General features: G+C 40.8%; 1 protein-coding gene across 10 annotated transcripts in view; it reads left to right on the forward strand.

Annotated features, from left to right (window-relative positions):
* The window catches only part of TDP1 (tyrosyl-DNA phosphodiesterase 1), a 103,252-nt gene that overhangs the window by 13,227 nt on the left and 72,944 nt on the right, over positions 1 to 17,081 (forward strand). For all 10 annotated transcript variants that reach the window (XR_004620499.1, XR_004620498.1, XM_034643306.1 and 7 more), the window contains 7 exons: positions 663 to 697; positions 5,900 to 5,992; positions 9,573 to 9,740; positions 10,182 to 10,260; positions 12,135 to 12,314; positions 13,447 to 13,495; positions 15,538 to 15,604. Coding sequence is in view for 8 of the 10 variants with exons in the window: in XM_034643306.1 (XP_034499197.1) it covers positions 663 to 697; positions 5,900 to 5,992; positions 9,573 to 9,740; positions 10,182 to 10,260; positions 12,135 to 12,314; positions 13,447 to 13,495; positions 15,538 to 15,604 (671 nt within the window). In the remaining 2 variants the exon portion in view is untranslated. The remainder of the gene's footprint in view (positions 1 to 662; positions 698 to 5,899; positions 5,993 to 9,572; positions 9,741 to 10,181; positions 10,261 to 12,134; positions 12,315 to 13,446; positions 13,496 to 15,537; positions 15,605 to 17,081) is intronic.

The raw sequence follows: 17,081 nt of genomic DNA on the forward strand, positions 1-17,081 counted from the left end.
TAGTGCCCACGAGACTAATTGTGGGTGGAAAATAACACAGGAATCCTAAAAACCAGCCATTAAATCGGTGGAAATAGAAAGTCATTTTCAGATACCAGGTACTTGTACTGAGAAGTTGGGGATGAGTGTGTGGCATGTCTGGCGGTGTGCTCCAGGCCGGCCACTAGAGGGCATGGTCGTCTTTACTTGGAGTGAAGAGCTGTTCAGAAGGTCCCATTTCTAGTCTGAAGTATAGAATTGTGGCCCCATCCTGACCTGTTGAAATATGATTACATCTTGTCTGTAAGATGAAATCTTAGGGGTTTTTTGAGGAGGGGGGTGTCTAGAAACTTTCGGATACGTTAATTTCTGTATAAGCCAAATATCTTAAAACTTTGCATAAGGTCTCATTTGTTTTCTTGGCAACTAAAGAAATCAGGCTTCTTCTGATTACTGTAATTAAAAATGCAGTATGTATCAAATCATTCTGGCTAACAAAACAATCTAGTGAGTTCACTGGATAGGATTATAAAAGTTGTAGTGTCAGTTCGGGGCTTATCCACTAGAGGGCAGTAAAAACAATTCAAAACAAAGTTGACCTGAACATTTTCTAACTTAATTTCCAATGGATAAGGATATTGAGTTTGTTAAAAATAAGTGACTCAACTTCTTTTTCATTCTAGGCAAAGTTGGACATTGCGTTTGGAACACACCACACGTAAGCAAATTTTTATGAGATGGTGGAGGGTATGATTTTAGTAGAGCCAAGGAGGCTATTCCAAAAGTGCTTTTAAAGGAACTCACAGGTGACAGTTTTGCCAGGGAAAAGAAGCTATCAGTAAGAAAGTAGAGGCAGTGGAGCTGTTTACTAACGGCCTTAAGACGAAGTCCTGGGATTCTGGCTCTCAACATGAAAGTCTGAATCTGATGTGATTTCTGTTCAGGACATTTCATATAGCCAGCTTGGGGGGAGTATTTGGTGGTTGTGTGGTCTGTGGTTATGGATGACTATGTTTCAGTCATGTGCCTGTGGATTCACTTAAAAAAAGTCTGGTGATCTCTTAAGATGCTGAGTTGCATTAAATAGAATTTTGTTAGGTCAGCTCCATGCTGAGATAGAAAGAAAAACTATTTTACAAAGTTGTTAACTTGAGAAGCTGATGCCTATCCCTGCATAAGACTTCTCAGAAATTTCTTTTAGAATAATTCTGAAATGTTGTAAACCAGACAGGAAAAACTCCTGTTACTTCCTACTTGACACGTTGGACCTAATCAGTTTGACTCCTGTTCTACTGTGAGTTTTATAGCTGTTTGAGCTTTTTTACGTAATTGTTCTATAAATGAGAAAAAGAATAAGATATAATTGTCCCTATTTCAGTATTTTTATAAATCCCATTTCTCTAGAAAGGATTTGTCAAAAGAATGTGACAAAGCCTCATCTTTGAGACCAACAGTGGAAGTGGGTTGGTATTGCAAGCAGATTCCTTCAGGTATCTGTCTCTAGGGCAACAAGGGGTCTCAGGAGAAATGTGAGTCCTGAGTCTTGTTGCGGCCATTGTTTTCTTGATGTTATGGTACTTGAAATAAGGAAATATGTTCATCTTTCTTTGCCAAAATACAGTTTGAAGCATACAGCCTGTCTTAAAAAGGGACCAGAGCAGGAAGACTTGAGCCATTTCATAAAAGGATGCCTTTCAGCTCCACATTTTCTGGTCTTAGATGCTCTTGACTAAATAAATGTTGTGGTGTTTACCGACCATCCCTAATCAGTAGCCTCTAACAGGACAGGGTTTGAGAATTGTTGTGAACTTTAAGCATTTAGCTCAGGTATAAATTACTCTTTATAGCAATGAGGTCACAGGATGCTAACTTCAGCAAAGGATATAAAATGGCCTTGGATAGACTGAACAGGTGTCTTGGTCTCCCCTCCCTTTATCACAGGAGACCCTGGTGGTGGATGGCAGTAGTCAACCTGTCATAGGTAGACATTCTGCCAGCAATGGATATAGCACCAAATGGATCCTAGTCCACTGCCCTTAACTGGACTCCTAGCATAAATATCTTACTGATTCTCAAATACTGTTCCCCATTTGGGCCCTGGACATGATTTGCTAGATCTTTAGTGCCAGCTTCCTGCACTGGCCACACGTTCTGTGGCAGCAGTCAGCATTGGGCATAATCAGCTACGTGCTGTCATGTCGAAGAGCCTGTGTCTTCCATCTTCGTTTCAATTACACTTTTTTTTTTTTTTAAAGATTTTATTTATTTATTCGACAGAGATAGAGACAGCCAGCGAGAGAGGGAACACAAGCAGGGGGAGTGGGAGAGGAAGAAGCAGGCTCACAGCAGAGGAGCCTTGATGTGGGGCTCGATCCCATAACGCCGGGATCACGCCCTGAGCCAAAGGCAGACGCTTAACCGTTGTGCCACCCAGGCACCCCTCAATTACACTCTTAGTCCTGTGAGGGACTGAGCGTGTTGGGCCTGGCTAGGATCTAGCACAATGACATTCGATTGATCCTAGAGGGGCTATCCTTTTTTTTATGCTATTTAACAAATTATTTGGTCCTTCCTTTTCATTGTATAGAGGTTCTGAGTAGATAAGCAGTTACTTTCAAACTCCTGTTCAAGGCAGGACTAGAACCTATTTAAGTTTTTTTTCTCATTTGTTTACAGCTAAAATTGACCTCGTTTTTTTTCCTTTGGTCTGCTGCTCCCCCCTCACCCCCATTTTACACACACACTTAGCAGGTTGAAACTAGCGAAGTTACTCACTTGGAGTTGTAAATGCCTAGGGAAGCATTTACAACAGAGCCCTTCCCAGCCATATAGTCCGTGCAGTTTACATTTTGTTAAAATGCCAGTATCTCATGGAAGATTAAACTCCTGTCTTGAAGTTACTCAGTTGCTTGTTTAAAAAAAATTTTCTAAAGAATTCATTAAATATCTTATACTGAGACACAGTTCTAGTGTTTTGAGGCTTAATAGTCCTTGCAGCTCTTAGTGTTTGGATGAGAGGGGCAAAATTCTAGGAATTAGAAAAGGAGGAAACCCTTCCTGCTCCTGGTGCTGGGGTGTCCCGTGCCTCCCCGACTTGAGAGTGTAGCTGTAATACAGTAAATAGGAAGTAGTCTTCGAGACGACCTTCACTTTAGCAAGCATGTATTGATCATATACTGTGCACAGAGCATCCGAAGACAACCAAGACGTAGCCCCCATCATTATCATCCCTGCTAGGTACAATAAACATGCTGAATCCATGTCTCTGTAGGATGCCATGTCGTCCCAGGGCCTGTCACCCGGTGCTTTAGAATTCTGAAGTTTTAGTGTCCCCCGGAGCTGGGAGCAAAAGTACCTCTGGCCCTGAGAATCAATAGCGGGGAAGGAAGGAAGCTGAAGCAACTAAATGGTGAATGTCGAACTGGGAGCCAGTGGCAGACTGTGGGGTAGTCAAGGCACCACTTTCTGCTTGCATCTGTAGCCGGACCTCCCAGCACACATGATTTAGTCCTTTGTCTCCCCCAGACCACATTGTCCTGCCCATCCACCCAGTCACATCCCACTTGTGGGAAGTGTCCTTGGCCTTATTCTTCCCTGTGGAAGCCATGCTCAGTGAGAGGAAGATCTCAGCACATGTGATCCAAACAGCTCTCTGGCTCATTCGGGAACCTTGATCATTCCTATTACCTACCCAGCCATAGATTCTGCAGTTGTAGAGTGAGACTGCGAATGCCTCCTGGGTTTCTGTGCGGATTTGGCATGTTGCCATTCTGGAGAGCTACTGGAATTCCTGGCATGTAGGTGCCCCGCAGACATTTGTCTTTTTCCCCCTTTACACGAATAGCTCCAGATTGGGAAATAATCGTTTTGCTGCCCCCACAACTTAACAGGTGATATGTAGGGCAGTATTTCTTCTAGGGAGACCTCTTTCTTATCCTTTATCCATTGTTAATTGTGATTTTATTGGCTCGTGCCATTTTGTCTGAGATGATGGTTCTCCTTAGAATATAGTTCACGATTCTGTTGGATAAGACTCACTGACAGCAGTACATGATTTTCCTGATAATTGATGCCTTGATTAATGGAAATATTTGTGAAACTTACATCTTGAATTCATAACTGGTCTTATTCTTAATTACAGTCAGCTGCTAATTTGGCAACTGTGTGTGTAAATCTGCCCAGATTTCAGGGAGCACGTTTCATAAATGGAGAAAAGATTGGTTCAGCAGCTGTCACTTCTCCAGCTTTGCATTAACTTACTGTTTGCCAGCTTGGGTTAAAATCTCATTTTGGCAAGAGCTAAATATTTCATTCTCTTTTCTATTCTTTGCAGTATCTTTTTATGTTAACCTCATCCTGTCCAAATACTCTTCACAGTATTGTTGATTTGAAGAGAACCAGTGGTTCATTATTCCCCCCATGCGTGAACTGACATCAGGTGTTAAGTAGCATTTTGGCGCCAATGGAAATAAGGCAGAGTGACTGCCTTGAAGAGTGAATCTCTAGTTACAGGGAGAGAACTTAGATTCCAGAAATAATTAGGAAACAATTGCAAGGCTAAAAGCCCTCCAGTAGTAGATGAAGAAATGAAGAAAGACACTGAAGGAGTCCTGGAAATGCACACGTGCGAGAGTTTGTTTCACAGACGCCATGTTGCGTTTCCTTCTCACAGCCCTATGCAGCAAGGAGGGGGTTGATCCTTCACTTTGTAAGTGAGAAAGTGAGGGACATTGATGGCTTTCTTAGGGTACTACAGCCTCCAACTGATGACTGGAGCTTAGGTTTTCCAGCTTTAAGTAGAAAGCTCTTGTTTGTATCTTATTCCTTCTCTCACTAGAATTAAAATACGAGAACTCTGATGATGCCTGGGGAAGGGAGGACTCAACTGGGTCTGATGTGAGCAAATGAAGAAAAGACTTATTTCAAGGCTAGCTATGCGTTGGTGATGGATATGGCATTTGTGGAGTACTAGAAAAGATCAGTCTTAGGATAGTGAAGCATTTTCAAACTTTTCTGAACCGCAATTCACATTGAAAAATACAGCATACATGTTAGTCTGTTACACATGTCCATAAACATGTGCTGAAACCAGAGTTATTTAAATATCTACAATATATTTTTGAGTTTCTACCTTTACTGCAACTTTTTTTAAGATTTATTTATTTTAGAGAGCATAGGCAGGAGGGCAGAGGGAGAGAGAATCTTGAGCACTCTCCGCTGAGCACAGAGCCTGACAAGGGGCTCGATCTCACGATCCTGAGATCATGACCTGAGCCAAACTCAAGAGTCAGACACTTAACCAACTGAGCCACCCAGGCGCCCTTTAATTACAACTTCTTAGAAAATGCTAGCCATGATGTAGCAGGAGGTTGTGACCATACTTTGGAAAACACTGGACAAGAAGGTTTCCATGGTCCCAAATAGAAGCAGATAATAGATAAGGGTAAGGGCTCGAAGTGTCAGGCTAAGCCATGTGGGCAGGGAGGCAAAAGTTCATTTACTGATACTCAGCATTTTGGAAGGTTTTTTTTTTTTTTTTTTTTTTTAAGATTTTATTTATTTATTTGACAGAGATAGAGACAGCCAGCAAGAGAGGGAACACAAGCAGGGGGAGTGGGAGAGGAAGAAGCAGGCTCCTAGTGGAGAAGCCTGATGTGGGGCTCGATCCCATAACGCTGGGATCACGCCCTGAGCTGAAGGCAGACGCTTAACGGCTGTGCCACCCAGGCGCCCCTGGAAGGTGGTTTCTACCTATCACTTAAATAGACTTTGATTTTAATAATGTGTAGAAGAAATGAAGATTATAAATGTTAAGTTTTAGTATTAGAAGGGTCTAAGAACTTTAGCTATTTTTGCACTGGAAAAATAGTACACATTTTAAAAGTAGTATTAATGCTTTTGTTCTCTTCTGTTTTTAAAGGAAAATGATGTTACTACTGTATGAAGAGGGCCTCCGGGTTGTCATACACACCTCCAACCTCATCCATGCTGACTGGCACCAGAAAACTCAGGGGTTTGTAGGCTTCTAATTACTTCACAGCAGTGGCTGTGGGTGGCATTCCCTTTTTCTTTTCTTAAATTGTTTAAAAAAAAAAACAACAACAAAACCCTCACATATGACATAGAAAAGAGACCTACAGAGAAATAGTATTTTACTGCCCCCCCTCTGTCCCACCCTAGGCCGACTCTCTTGAAGTAATGAGTGCTAACAGTTCAATACATACACATCCGTGACTATTTTATGTGTAAACAGAGTACTTTTTTTTTCCTAGCTCNAATTGTTTAAAAAAAAAAACAACAACAAAACCCTCACATATGACATAGAAAAGAGACCTACAGAGAAATAGTATTTTACTGCCCCCCCTCTGTCCCACCCTAGGCCGACTCTCTTGAAGTAATGAGTGCTAACAGTTCAATACATACACATCCGTGACTATTTTATGTGTAAACAGAGTACTTTTTTTTTCCTAGCTCTTACAAAAATGGGATTATACTCTACAGCCAAGTACAGGGAACAGCAGATGCAAAGGTTGTGAGGCAGGAAAGGGTGTAAAATGAAAGGTCTGAACCCATTTTTCTGGTGAGCCCCATCAGTAACTTGCCCCGGTAAGGGAGACTTAGTAGTTAATCATATACCGAAAGCTTTCTGTCATCCTCAGTATATTTTTCCATAAAAGAAATCTGATGCCTTTTTAGAGCCTTTAATATGTCCATATGGTCCTGAATCGCCAAGAGAAAAATTGAATTTGAAATTTTCTCATGCTTTGTTACTAGTAACCATTTGTCCTTGGTATACTTAGGCTGCTAGATCGAGTCTTTGAGTCCTTTTTAGAAGACGGGCTTGGTTTTTTGTTTGCTTGTTTTAGGGATTTGCTCAAATTGTTTTAAGCATTGTTCTCCCACTTGGTAAGCTCTTCTGGCTGGCTTTCATTTCCGTTTTTTAAGCCATTTTATACATCTCTGCCTTCTCCAGGGTTAGTAGAAACTCAAGCATTCATCTAGCACCTTTCACAGTTTGTGTATTCTCCACTCTCCTCCTCCCCTGCCTTATGTTCCCTGTCACTGCCCGGGCTGGGCTAGAACGCTTAATTTCAGGGTGTGTTAGCTCTGGCAGAGCAGAGCCCAACCTTACGTTAAACTGAAATACAGGACCTTCTAGCCTCTGTCCTGTGGGCTTCAACTCCACTGCTGTGTAGAACAAGAGTACCCTCTCTCCCTTCAGACAGCCCTTCCAGCTTGAAAAGCAGGCTTTTCTCTGAGCCCGACATCTCTAGTTCTCTCTCTTCGCTCCCTTTCCCCGGCACAGCAAGTAGCTCTAGAGCCCCACCCCATCCATGATCGTTTTTCTGTAAACATGTTCCAGTTTTCAAGTGTCCCACTTAAAATCCTTTCAAAATGCAGTTGATTCCAACTGGTTCAGGGTGGATGGGATCACCACTGTCTCTAAAAGCCTCAGCCACAGGAGGACTCTCTTGATCAACTGAATTTAGAATTAACTACACCTTTGCCACTCCTAGAGCTGCTTAGCTGCTGGGTTGGGTTTTGAAACTCATGAGTCATATGGAGTTTATCAAGTTGGCACTGAGTCGTATGTGGCTCAAAGAATCCCTCTCATGGTCCCCAGCTCTTTTTGGAGTCAGAATTATTCTTTAGATCTCTGTGGGATGGCTGCTGTGGGGGAAGGGATTAAGGATAATAATTCAGGTGTTCAGGATTTTTTTTTTCCTTTATTGAAGGTTTTTTTTTAATTTTTAAAATTTTTTATGTTATGTTTTTTAATTCCTTAAATTGAGCTAGGTAGTAGCTTCACATGGTTTCAAACTTAAAGTATCAAGGGTATGAGATCTCCAACTTCCCCCTGCCAGCCACTCTCGAGTAGGGTGCTGTTATCCCACTGTAAGTCTAGATCCTAATCTCAAATTTGCATTTTTGTGTTGTGGGTTATAATTTTTTAAATGTTTAAAAGTAGTCCTTTTGTGTAGTTTTCATGATTGGCCTGCTAGTTAGGCTCTGCTGGTCCTGTTCTGCTCTACAAGTGTCTCAGCCATCCTTTTCAGCTGCTACTTGGTCTGCCTGTTAATTTCTCACTTTTAAAATTGTTTGGCCCGCGATAATTTCACATTTTACTTCGTCAAGTGCTAAAAACACCTCACATCTCCGTATCCTGGTTTAGAAAATTGTCATCTGTCCTGTTCCTCACCCAGACACTGCTGTGAGTGAGCCTCTAATCCGGGAGGAGCTCAGCAGCCTGTGGGCTCTGAATTGCTATTTGTGAGGGAGAGACAGACACATCGGTCCAGCCTGGTGTGTTCATTCTTCACGTAGAGAGGCAGGTGCTCACAGAGGTCGTTGGGCTGGACCCAAATGACACAGCCATTTAGAAGCAGATCTGGCCCCAGAACGTGGGCTTTCATCCTTGTCACACGTGTTACCCCTTGTACAAGGGATCTCCGCAAGGTGGGAAGGAGAGGTGTGACATGCCACCCTGTTAGAAACATGTACAGAGTTCAGAAGACGTACAGGCAGGATCCTTGTGGTTCTGGATGCTTCCTGCCCCGGTGGCCTGCATCTCGCCAGTCTCCTTTGAGGGTTGCCAGGTGAAAAGGAACTGGGCAGTTTCTCTTTGGGCTTAATGGGTAGAATTGCAGTGGGATAGCCACAGAATTGGAAAGTTGGTGGCAGCAAATACATCCTTGGTGCTTGTTTAAGCCTGTTATTGTTTATTATCTCAAGTGTGAGGCATACATGTCCTGTGATGCAGGACTGCTAACCCATTTTGCAGTTGAAACTGAGCACGAGGTTTGAAACCACACTTGTTTGTGATCTGTCATGGAGCATGTCATAGATGGATTGGGTTTAGGTGCTCTTTTCCCACTTGTGGGTGTATAGAAATTCGGGCGAAGGGAATTGTCCTCCTTTGAGGAGAATTGGTGAAATGAAAGATGTCTTTAATATGTTGTTTACTAGGTTATTTGAAAGTGTGAGGTTAGTGTAAATGTAATAGCCTTCAGTGTTGTATCTACTCATTGCAGAGGCCAGAAAAGTACAGGATATGAAAATATCTCAAACTGCTATAGCATATACATCATGAAAATGAGTTTATGGTAAATAAATTTGTATATACATTTTTCTTAGTGTAGGTAACTGTTTTCCCCATTTCACTGAAGAGCTACATGGGTGTAGCTTGCTGTGGTTACTCCAGGTGGTATGGATTTGCTGTGACAATTAGGCATGCAGCTATTAGCTATTGTCACAGGGTCTTAGCTGTATGGAGTTGGGGGAGGGTAAAGAATAAGGAAGGTGTGGCCAAAGAGGAAGCAAAGAGCTTTGAGTTGTGAGAAGTGGGCAGAGGCCCGATTTTACTGGGTCCGAAATTCATGGTGAAGTATTGAAAAATCATTCTGAATATCATGAAGCCATTGGAGTGGTGTGATGGGATTTATGCTTCTCGTTCCCTAAAGATTCACTCTACTTACCATATGGATACAGGAAGTGCGATTCGCCTCTTCCTTAGGGTGAATATGGAGTTAACACAGAGGTATCATTGTGATCAGTTGCTTTCCTGACTGTTGAGTTATTTTTTTCTATTCCAGAATATGGTTGAGTCCCTTATACCCACCAATTATCCATGGAACCCACAGATCTGGAGAATCAACAACACATTTTAAAGCTGATCTCATCAGCTACTTGATGGCTTATAATGCTCCTTCACTCAAGGAGTGGATAGATATCATCCAGGAGCATGATCTTTCTGAAACCAAGTATGTGTTATTTAACAATTTGGGATTCTTAAAGTGGGTGGATACCTTGAAGGCCTCACAGTATCTGTAGTGCAGGGGCTTTGGAAAGAGGTAGAGTGATATTTGGCTGTACTTTATAACATGAGAGCAGGTTCTCTCACTATCTGCATCTCCTAGATCTGAGGCACTAAAGTGGGGGCCAGTAATCTTCCCGCTCAACTGGAGTACTCCTAAAGTGACTGATTTCATTGCCAGTACCTTATCCTTGTGAGTGTTCCACCATGATCTGATGTGCTTGAAAATGAGTTTGAGTATCAGTTACTCTTCTGAGGAGGTATCTCAAGAAAATAGGTGGTCTCTTAGAACTTCTCATGATTACATTAGTTTTGTGTGCATTTTGTGATTTGGAGGTCCACAAATCACATCACTCTGTTCTATAACTTGTATTTTATATCCTTTTAGTGTTTATCTTATTGGATCAACCCCAGGACGCTTTCAAGGAAGTCAAAAAGATAATTGGGGACATTTTAGGCTTAGAAAGGTAACAGAATTTTTACTATTTTTTTAAATTAGTGTACATTTTTCATTTATTATATATTTTGATGGCAGCTTCATAATAGCACAATTCTGGGTGAATAGCAGGCTCTTGATAAATTGTCTGATTATAGTTTTCAGTTAATTACTTAATGTTTTGCCTTTTCGAGCGGTAGACTGCTTTAAATGGCAGAAGTATAAGGACTTTTTTAGTTACTATATTTCTTATAGACTTTTCGTTCATGCAGCTATTGTAGTTTTTGATTTCAGCATTGGAAGGATTTTTAACATACAAATTCAACAAAGAGCAGAAAAATACTATTGAGTAAAGGCTACAACTGTGCTATAGTGTATTTTGTTCTCTAAACCATGGCCTTTAAGAGTTATTACAAAATCAGCCTTTGCTGCTGGTATGAAAATGAACAAAGAAAGGTCTTTAACAAATTAAAACAAGCAAGCTAAAGACTGCGGTTTTCTTCATCTCTGTTCAGGAGACACATTATTGACAGTAATAAATTCCCCAAGTGGCTCTCCTAAAAGCTTCACCTTTTTCTGTGAGGTATTTATGTAAGAATTACCCTTGGTTAATGAAACTTACTTTCCTTTTTTGAAATGAGACCACAGTTGAGAGCAGGTAAGATCTTGAAGACAACAGCCTCATGTCCTAACCTAGAGAAGACATTAGAGCACGCTGGCTGAGTGGGTAGCTTGCAGGTAGAGTCCCATACCTGGGTTCAAATCCTCACCTGTTTACAAGTCATGTGACCTGCCTCTCCTCTATAAAACAGGCGTAATAATAGTACTTCACTCACAGATTGCATAAGGAGTAGATGAACTAGAGAAGGAAGGCACGTGTTGAGCCTTCAGTGTGCTGGTTGGTGGCTGTCAGTTTGTGGCCTGATGGTTGAGACAGGCTAGATGCCAGCACATAGTGCGTAGAATCAGTCTTCCTAGAGGATAAAGAGCATCTTGGTTTCCAGACCACTTCTCACAAGCTCCTGTTGCATCACAGCTCCCTTCCAGGGAAGATGGGCGTAGTCAGACTTGTCTTTCACTGACCTGTAAATGGAAGCCCAGGACGTGTCCAGGGCCAGGTGCCCGATCAGGGGCGGAGCACCAGAACAGAAACTGGATCTTGTAGCTGTCAGTTCTGTCCTGTTTCTTCCACCATGCTGCAGGAGGGCAAAAACTGAGAACTAGGCTTTTTGGTAACTGTGTTTATAATGTTAATGCCTACGCTTTAAGAAAAATAATACATAGGAAATTAAACAATCCATCAGGCAGAATATGAGCTCCATTGGCACAGGAACTGCGGCTTATTTTTCTTCATCCTCTTGGTAGTAGACACTCAGTACATGTTTAAGTAGATAAAATTTCCAAATATTCAGCTTTGTGTAAGTATCAAAGCAGGAAATACAGATCAGTCTCCTGTAGTGTGTAGGGTGCTCTGTAGATATACTGTTTATATACATAAATACACATATTTTTTTAGAGCATCACTACATGGAGCCCAAGTGTTAAAACTCTTTCTATTGATAGGAGTCAAAATATACAATGTTGTTGTTGTTGTTGTTGTTGTTTTGGGTATTCTTTTAAGGCAAAATCTCATTTCATATGGCAGGTCAGTGGTTTATCTGTTATTGCTACTAAAAAGGATCTTTTTAAAAAATTTGGTTTTGCTTTAATACAAACCAAAGAATTTTGGAAGAATACTTCTGTCCACCTACTCCATTAAAATATTTTTAGTATTAAAGAATGTTTTCTAAAGAAGGAAAAGTGAATATGAAATTGATATTTAACATTCTCACTGTTTTTCTGTTGATTAGGGGTTCCGTGGACAGAAAACCGTGTTCTGAGTTGTTAAAGCTTTTCTGTTCACAGCTTCTGAAAGAGCATGCGTCTCCTAAAGGAGAGTCTTGGCCGGTAGTAGGTCAGTTTTCAAGCATTGGGTCTATGGGAGCTGATGACTCGAAATGGTTGTGTTCCGAGTTTAAAGAAAGCTTGGTGACGCTGGGGAAGGAAAGCCAAACCCCAGGGAGAAGTGCCGTTCCTCTTCATCTGGTGAGTGCCCTTCCTGCCTCACTTGATCATGTTTATTTTCTAGTCCTGGAGAAGCTTGAGAACCCGTTATCCTCCTCATAGAGGTTTTAGTCAGTGATTCTTGGCTAGAAGCAGCAGCACATTAGCACCATCGTGTGTGATCAAATAGCCCTTTATCCTCTGTGCTGGGAGGGTGCTGCCCTCTGCAGAGCTCCATTTCAGCCATGCACTAGCCTGTGATTGTTCCGTTCCTTCCTTCAGGTTCTCAAGCCAAAGGAAACAAAATTTGATAAAGCCTTGCCAGCAGAATTATGAGCATTATTAATTAGAGACTTTTAATAATTAACTTTGCATTGAACTCAGTGTTAATTTGGCATTTTTGAGGGGAAAACTCAGTTTTTCCATTAAGTATATATGCTTCCCTGTAGTTACTAGAAGTTACATGTTTTTCATAAGATGGAAATTCTTAAAATTTAAAGTATATTTTCTAAGTTATTAAATGAATTTTTTTTTTAAGATTTTATTTGTCAGCACAAGTTGGGGAGTGACAGGCAAAGGGAGGAGCAGGCTCCCTGCTGAGCAAGGAGCAGGNAAAATTCTTAAAATTTAAAGTATATTTTCTAAGTTATTAAATGAATTTTTTTTTTAAGATTTTATTTATTTGTCAGCACAAGTTGGGGAGTGACAGGCAAAGGGAGGAGCAGGCTCCCTGCTGAGCAAGGAGCAGGATGTGGGACTTGATCTCAGGACCCTGGGATCATGACCTGAGCCGAAGGCAGACGCTTAACCGACTGAGCCACCCAGGCGTCCCTAAATGAAATCTTTCTAATTGAGATTTTCATCTTTAAAACAGTCCTTTTAAGAAAGTTTCTTTAACACAGTACATTTTGAGTGTTATTTTGTCTTTTTCCTTTTTTTTTTTTTTTTAAAGATTTCATTTATTTACTTGACAGAGAGACAGCCAGTGAGAGAGGGAACACAAGCAGGAATGGGAGAGGAAGAAGCAGGCTCCCAGCAGAGGAGCCTGATGTGGGGCTCGATCCCAAGACTCTGCGATCACGCCCTGAGCCGAAGGCAGACGCTTAACGACTGAGCCACCCAGGCGCCCCTGTCTTTTTCCTTTTTTAAAAAATTTTTTTCCCTTTATTTTTAGATCTATCCTTCTGTGGAAAATGTGCGAACCAGCTTAGAAGGATATCCAGGTAATTGTTGAAGACTGTCACAGTTGTGTTTTTTTGTGTATCTTTCATAAATTCCCGGTAAACTTGTTAAAACAAGTAATAAAAATGCTATTCTCCTTGAGAAAAGAACTGGTTAGAAATTTGGAGAATATTTTCCCCTAACTGGCTAAGAATCATGGAATTAGGTAATATCGAGTAGTACTATGTTCCAAAGATGGTTCCATGCTTTTGGACAATTTTACTATGTTACAGAATCCTCACAGTAACACTATAAGAGCTTGTTCTCGTTTCCACAAGTCAGGTGGTCCCTTCTGCCAACAACGGGTTGGTTGTCCAGACAAGATGTCTGAATAAAACCACCTTTCCCTGTTGTGCCCTGCTTTTCAAGAGAAATTCTAACATGCCTTTCTCTGATCTCTCTCTCCCCCCGTATTCTCCCTGCTTGTGTCTGTGGCTCTGTGTGGTTCTTCAAATTTTGAATCACAGATATATTTACGGTCCAGAACTTCTGCTTCATCTTGGGGTGAACCTTTGGTGTTGCCTAGTTGATACTTGTACTCTCTAATAAAGCACTTCTTCTATAAATGCCTAAGATGATTTTGTAGGCAACTTTCAACCTTGTTGACTGTTTTCCTTATACAGTGCTAGACACTGAACTTTTATTTGGAATTCAGCAGCCCTCCAGATAGCACATTCAGGAGGCAATAACCAAAAACCAAGCAGGGTTTGTCTCTGGAAAAAGGAAATCTGATTGGCATTTGCTTGTGGCTGGAAGTAGAATGCTCTGAATTAGACTAATTTGGTCCATTTATTGTCAAACTAGATGTGACCCTGGCAGAAAAATCTTGGTAAGGTTTGGATTGTAGCGTATCAGCCCATTTGTTGCTACCTAACGGCAAAGCCAAAATCATTTCACTGAGACTCAGAAACATGGTGATGTTTGGTTGGTTTTTGTCTTCTCCTTTCTCTATTTCTGATATACTAGATTCATTCAAAATGTGCTTTTTAATGGGGAAGAGCATGGTATTTTCCATAAAACGATTTCATAACTGGCCCTGAATACGTTTTTTAGTTATTTGCAGTAGAGGATACGACATGCCTTGTGATGACTCAGAAATTTAAAGCTCTTTTTGGATATAGATTATTTATGGAGAAGTTCCAACATGTTTGGAAAGTCACTGATGAATCTACAATAGAACTTTCCTCCTTTCAAAGATGAACAAAAACTGGCTACTAATTGTGTTTCCACTTGGAACTATATCTCTACTTTCTATGCAGGAATATGGCATTTAGAATTGCTTTTTAAAAACAATAGTTTACTGAACCTTTTTTTTTTAAGATTTATATATCTGAGAGAGACAACATGAGTAGGAGGGGCAGAGGGAGCAGGGGAGAGAGAGAGAGAATCTCAAGCACACTCCCTGTTGAGCATAGATCTCAGCGCAGGACCCAATCTCATGACCCTGAGATTGTGACTGGAGCTGAAACCAAATCAGATGCTTAACCAACTATACCACCCAGATGCCCCTGAACATCTTAATTTTAGTGATGACTATTCCATTTGTAAGAATGTTTAGCTAATACAAACTCTGCTTGGAAATATCAGAATGTAAAAGAAAAAGGAAGCAGGAGGACTGAGTTTTCACCTTAGTGTGCCTTCCCAAGTGCTCCCTGCTCTTGGGCAAAAACAGAGATGCTCCAGACCAAAACGAGGCCAAGGATTTCTCACCTGCATGAGGACTGCAGGATAGGCCAGAATTCTTCATGTAGTTTTTCAAACACTTCGAATATGTGCTGTTACAGATGTGGAAATTACCACCCCTGAGTGATTAAATAATACCTTTTTCTTTTCAGATTGTAAACATTTACCATTTAACATGTATCCCTAAGAAAGGAAACACCACTGAGGGAACATAACTAATACAAGTGTAGACCTTTTCTTTCAAAGAACTATTTTATAAGATGAGATAGGAAATTATTTCATTTTTTCAGTGCTTACTGTAGATTCTTAATAAAGGGTCCTAAAATTATTTTCTATAATACTTATTTTCTTCTTTTAAAAGCTGGGGGCTCTCTTCCCTATAGCATCCAGACAGCTGAAAAACAGAATTGGCTCCATTCCTATTTTCAGTAAGTAATTGGTTTAGAATGCTGCTATTGCTTCTTCAGGAATAAGAATGTTATTTATGTCAGTCTGTTCTTTTAAAAAAAACCTTACATAATACAGCTGTATTTTTTCATCTACATATGTTAGTAATAGAAATAACTTAAAACAAGGTTTTGAACGTTATTTGAAATAGATTTTTAATACCAAAGAATAAAACTGATCTGTGAGGTTTGTATTTAAATATTAGCACTCAAAGAAAAAAAATAAAGATGGGTAATTTAGAATTTATGTGAGCAGCATTTTTAAAATTTGGGTATAATTGACACACAGTAGTACATCAGTTTCAGGCGTACGACATAGTGGTTCAGCGGCATTTAACTATTTCCAGATTACAGTTCTTCTGTCTGCACGTGCTCATACTGTGTGATTGCAAGCTTGCTATGAGCAGAATCCACACCACTCTTTCTCCAGGACATGGGATCATATTTGGTTTGTTGTAAGGGTTCAGTAAATGGTTGAATGGGCAGGTGAAAGATGGTCTTCCGTCTTCCTCTCGCTCCAGTGTGTATATTCTGCATATTCTAGGCCAGTGCAGTTTCCTGCTTGCTTCGGGCATTCATTACACTTGTCGGCTGGCAGCAAAGACAGATTGCATCGCGGTAGCTTGCAGGCTGATTCGGTGTGTCATTGTGGGCCTCTTGGGAGGTTATTCCCTACAGAGTACATTGCTTTATATTGAGCTCCTTTCACGAGTCATCCAAATGAATGAAGGGATGATCTACCTAATCCTAATTCTGGTCTCAGCCTCTTCTCTTTGCAAGCAAGGATTCTTGTCTTATGATGTAGGCCCTTTTTTTCCTGCAGAACCTCAGTCCTGCAATACTGGCAGGTATTAGACTTGGACTGAAGTATTTCTGAATTATCCTTTTTTTTTTTTTTTTTTTAAGATTTTTTTTATTTGACNTATTTATTTGACACAGGACACAAGGAGGGGAAGCAGCAGAGGGAGAAGGAGGAACAGGCTCCCCTATGAGTAGGAGTCCCTATGTAGGGCTTGATCCCAGGACCCTGAGATCATGACCTGAGCTGAAGGCAGGTGCTTAACTGACTGAGCCACCCAGGTGCCCGATCCTCCTGCTTTTTAACATTGTTTTAATATTCATCCTGTTGCCATTTTTCCCATTTTGTATTTTATTTCAACAAACTTTTCCTGAGCCTGTACTTGGTAATACACTGTGGGAGCATGATTCCTCCTTTTAAGGGGCTCACAGTCCATGTAGGAGACAAGACATGCACATATGCAGTTGAAAGCACAACAGAGGTAATAGAGAGGAGTATATACATGTCTTATTGGCAAAAAAAAATTGGGAAGGCTAAATAGTAAAAGGCTACAGTGCTTTATTATACTGCTCTCTAAACAGAGTCTAATAAAATATCAGAGGTCCCGTCACAGGACTGTGTACCTACTGTTTAGATTATAGGATTTTGCTTTTATTGAAG

This window comes from Ailuropoda melanoleuca, chromosome 14, assembly GCF_002007445.2.
Source record: "Ailuropoda melanoleuca isolate Jingjing chromosome 14, ASM200744v2, whole genome shotgun sequence".
Lineage (NCBI taxonomy): Eukaryota > Metazoa > Chordata > Mammalia > Carnivora > Ursidae > Ailuropoda > Ailuropoda melanoleuca.